Source organism: Humulus lupulus, chromosome X, assembly GCF_963169125.1.
Source record: "Humulus lupulus chromosome X, drHumLupu1.1, whole genome shotgun sequence".
Taxonomy (NCBI): Eukaryota; Viridiplantae; Streptophyta; class Magnoliopsida; order Rosales; family Cannabaceae; genus Humulus; species Humulus lupulus.
Genome location: NC_084802.1, coordinates 91,556,767 through 91,561,816, shown reverse-complemented (window position 1 = coordinate 91,561,816; position 5,050 = coordinate 91,556,767). Strand labels below are relative to the sequence as shown.

Sequence of the window (5,050 nt, the reverse complement as noted above, 5' to 3'; positions counted from 1 at the left end):
TTTTTTATTTTCTATCTTTTCTATGTATATTTCCTCTTATGCACAATATTAATTTTATGAATCTTATTCATAATTTTGGTGAATTAATTTCATTGTGGCATAAATCCATATTTTCTTTTGTTTTGTTTATTTATTTCAACAATTAATGCTTAAATGTATCTTACCTGTCGTAAGATTAAGCATGGAAATTGTTTGGTGATGAGGAACATTTAAATATTAGTTTATTTAAATTTTGTGTTTTTTCCTCCAAAATTACATTAAGATCTATATAAGTAATTAATTGTCCTATCGATAATAATTGCTTGGTAAGGATGCTTAATATGGTGAAGAAAATTAATTAAACATTATGAATCACAATTTATCTATCCTTTCGATAGAAAATTAATGTATTTGATTATAATGTTTAATAGATTGTTCTTACCTGTGTATGAGTTCTATTTTGTGTGTTTGTCTAAGAACTCTAGCATACATAATGATCATTTGTTATTTTGCGATCATATATTGATGAGAAAAGAGCACAAATGACATGGTTTATCACAACATGTATTTAATAGTTATTGCTCTTGTTTCTCATTCAGCTGTAAGCATTCCTAGATCTCCTGCCGTCTTGACGCTGAATGCAACCAACCACAAGCAGTGGATTGAAAATATCACGATGAACTTGACCTTCATGAAAATGGACTTGGCCTTGAGAATTGATGCACCATCTAAGCCTGCTAATGATGCTACTGAGAAGGATAAGAAATCTTACGAGGACTGGGAACACTCCAATCGTTGTTGCTTGATGCTTATGAGATATCACATGGACGAATCCATTCGTGATAGTATTCCCAAGTCTGAAAATGCAAAGGATTTTCTTGCTGCCATTAAGGAAAAGTATAAGAAATTCTCAAAGAATGAGAAGAATGAACACCTGAACATGCTGCATCACACTGTTTACGATGGTTCAGGTGACATCAGGGCTCACATTGACAAGCTCATGGGCCACTATCATAAACTTAAGGCCATGGATATGGACCTTGGTGAGGATTACATGGTGTGGTTAGTGATGGAGAACATTCCATCTCAGTTTGATTCAATCAGATCAAGCTACAATGCTCAGAAGGAGCAATGGACTGTTGGGGAGATGTCTGCTATTCTTGCCAAGGAAGAGGAGGACATGCGAAAAGGTAGGGCAAGAAGTATCTCCATGGTGACGAACCCAAACAATCCTCACAAGAGAAAGTTCACTTCCAACAACTCTAGTGACCAAAAGCATCCTAAGAAGAAAGCCAACCATCCTAAGGGAAATGGGCAAGCTAGCTCATCTTCAACTGGTTATAAGAATGAGTTTTTCAAAGGGAAGTGCAACTTTTGTCAATGCTTTGGGCATAAGAAAGCTGATTGTCGAAAGCTCAAAGCTCACTTAGAGAAGAAAGGTAATTGTCTTGTGATGGTTTATTTAGAGTCCAATATTATTGATGTGCCCTCAAACACTTGGTGGTTAGATACTGGAGCTACAATTCATGTTACTAATTCCTTGCAGGCAGTGACAAACCGAAGAAGACCGAGTAGGTTGGAGGAGCATGTATACATGGGAGACGATACTAAAGTCAGAGTTGAATTTTTTGGGACTGTCAGACTGCAGCTAAATACTGGGCATTTTTTGGAGTTGCATGATGTTGCTTATTTACCCTCTATTAGGAGGAATTTGATTTATGTATCTATTTTGGATAGACTAGGTTATAGTATTCATTTTGGATCTGGAAAACTGACTTTGTATTGTGACTCTATGTTGGTTGGATATGGAACTTTGTGTGGAAACTTATATAAGCTTGATTTACATGATGTTGTTCATGTTACTTCTACTTCTTCTTGTTCTTCTTCTCTTAATGCTATTGTTGGGTCAAAACGTGCAAGATCAGATTTGAAATCTTCTATGCTTTGGCATAAACGTTTAGGCCATATTTCTAGAGATAGAATGGAGAGATTGGTGAAGGATGGTGTACTTCAGGATCTTGATTTCTCTGATTTCACTGCCTGCGTTGATTGTATAAAAGGAAAGTTGACTGCCAAGGTTAGAAAGAGTAAGTCAGACAGGTGCACAGATGTATTGGACACTATTCATACTGATATTTGTGGGCCTTTTGTTCCACCTGCTATGGGTGGTTATAGATACTTTATCACCTTCATTGATGACTTTTCCCGGTATGGTCATGTTGAGCTCATTCGTGAAAAATCTGAATCTTTGGATGCTTTTAAGATTTTCAAGACGAATGTTGAGCTTCAAAAGAGAAAGAAGATTAAAATTGTCAACTCTGATAGAGGTGGAGAGTATTATGGACGTTATGATGAAACTGGAAGGAACCCCAGGCCTTTTGCCAAATACTTGCAGGAATGTGGTATTGATGCAAGATATACAATGCCAGGGACGCTCCAACAGAATGGAATCGCTGAAAGGAGAAATCGCACACTTCTTGACATGGTGCGTTGTATGTTGATTCATTCTAGCTTGCCAGAATTTTTATGGGGTGAGGCATTAAGAACTGCTGCTTATATCTTGAATCAAGTACCTAGTAAGTCTGTCCCAAAGACACCATATGAGTTGTGGTCGGGTAAGAAACCAAGTTTGCGTCATTTTCATGTTTGGGGATGTAAAGCTGAAGTAAGGCCCTATAACCCACAATCTAAGAAACTTGATCCGAAAACTATTAGTGGCTACTTTGTAGGTTACACTATTGGATCGAGGGGTTCCAGGTTCTATTGTCCTTCTCACACCACCAGAGTGATAGAATCAGATAGAGCTGTCTATTTTGAAGAAGAATTTGGTTCAAGTCAAGGGTCAAGAGAAATTGTATTCAGGGAAGAACGTGTTTATGTCCCTGTACCTGTTGCTTCCGCTTCCGCTCCTGTTGATGACCCTGTGATTGAACAGATTCCGGTAGAAACTCATGATGAACCTCAAAATCAAGACCAAGGTGAAAATCTTGATATTGGGGATGATGAAGCTATGGTGAGAAGATCACAGAGAACCCGCAGGTCTGCTATTCCTAATGACTACCTTGTCTATTTACAGGAACATGAGTTTGATGTCGGAGACACTTTTGAGCCAGTTACCTATCAAGAAGCTATGAATAGTCCTCAATCTGTGTTGTGGATGGATGCAATGAAAGATGAGTTGAATTCCATGTCACAAAATGAAGTTTGGGAGTTGGTTGAATTACCCAAAGGTTGCAGACCCATTGGATGCAAATGGGTGTATAAGATCAAACGTGACTCCAATGGGCAAGTGGAAAGGTATAAGGCTAGGCTTGTGGCTAAAGGCTATAGCCAGAGAGAAGGTATTGATTTCAAAGAAACCTTTTCACCTGTTTCCACCAAAGATTCGTTGCGAATCATTATGGCTATAGTTGCTCATTTTGATCTAGAACTCAATGAAATGGATGTGAGGACTGCCTTCTTGAATGGAGATTTATTTGAAGATGTTTACATGACTCAACCTATTGGTTTTGAGAAGTCTGGCAAAGAACACATGGTTTGCAAGCTCAAAAAGTCTATCTATGGGCTTAAACAAGCATCAAGGCAGTGGTATCTCAAGTTCGATATGATTGTCACTGCAAATGGCTTCAAGGAGAATGTTGTAGATCAATGTATATATATGAAGGTCAGTGGGAGCAGTTTCATTTTTCTAGTATTGTATGTTGACGACATCCTGCTTGCATCTAATAATTCTGATCTGTTGTCTGAGACAAAACAACTTTTGTTTAGCCATTTTGATATGAAGGATCTTGGTGAGGCTTCCTATGTGCTTGGGATTCAGATTCTTCGAGATAGGGCTAATGGTATTCTTCGTTTGTCTCAGAAGACTTACATTGATCGGATCTTGAAAAGATTCAATATGCATGCATGTTCTCCTGGGAAGGCACCGATAGTGAAGGGTGATAAGTTCTCAAAGGCCCAATGTCCACAAAATGATAAAGAGAGAGATGAAATGAAAGTTATTCCTTATGCGTCATTGGTTGGTAGCTTGATGTATGCTCAAGTATGCACACGCCCTGATATTGCTTTTGTTGTCAGCGTGTTGGGTAGATACTTGAGTGATCCTGGTCTTAGCCATTGGAAAGCGGCTAAGAAAGTCATGAGGTATCTTCAAGGTACAAAGGATCATATGTTGACTTATCGGCGAGCTGACACTCTTGATATAGTTGGGTTCAGTGACGCCGATTATGCAGGATGCGTGGATGATAAAAAGTCCACTTCAGGCTACATTTATATGATGGCTGGAGGAGCTGTTTCATGGAAAAGTGTCAAGCAGACACTCACAGCTTCTTCTATGATGGAGGCAGAATATATGGCGTGTTATGAGGCTACTTGTCAAGCAATATGGCTGCGGAATTTCATTTCAGCATTGAATGTTGTAGACTCTATTTCGAGGCCGCTGAAATTGTATTATGATAACTCCGCAGCAGTAGCTTTCTCTAAGAACACTAGGAGTACTTCTCGCTCAAAGCATATTGATATAAAGTACTATTTTGTTAAAGAGAAAGTCGCTGAGTCCCTCATTTCTATTGAGTACACGCCTACCACTAGCATGTTGGCAGACCCACTAACGAAAGGCTTACCCATATGTATATTTCTAGAGCATGTTGCTCGAATGGGATTGTTAGGAGCCTAGCTTGTTGAGCTCAGTGGGAGTTTTGTTATTATGTATCAAACATGCTAGGATTTTGTATGGATTGCTTATAGCTTGTGTTTTGTTATGAACATGCATAATGATAATTGAAGTCACTTCTTATTGTTGCTGTTACGTATATATGTTTATATAAGTATATACTATTGTTCACTGAAGTGACAGGTACAAAAGGAGATGAATGCGCATAGTCTCAAATTAATGTACCACATGCATGTTTGGTTTAATGATTGTTATTTTTTCTGAATGTCTTCAAGACCGAATCATAAATAATATATTTATCCTATCGATATGATATTATATATGATTTATTAGACTGTCTTTTGTGATGGACAACATTATGGTGGTTTGATTATATTGTCCAAGTGGGAGAATGTTAGA

General features: G+C 38.0%; 1 protein-coding gene across 1 annotated transcript; it reads left to right on the top strand.

The window, feature by feature from the left end:
* Positions 1 to 947: 947 nt before the first annotated feature.
* LOC133807111 (uncharacterized) lies at positions 948 to 1,651 on the top strand. Its single transcript, XM_062245272.1, has 2 exons — positions 948 to 1,418; positions 1,526 to 1,651. Exons 1-2 carry the CDS (start codon positions 980 to 982, stop codon positions 1,552 to 1,554), a joined length of 468 nt encoding a protein of 155 aa, XP_062101256.1. The 5' UTR covers positions 948 to 979; the 3' UTR covers positions 1,555 to 1,651.
* Positions 1,652 to 5,050: the final 3,399 nt, after the last annotated feature.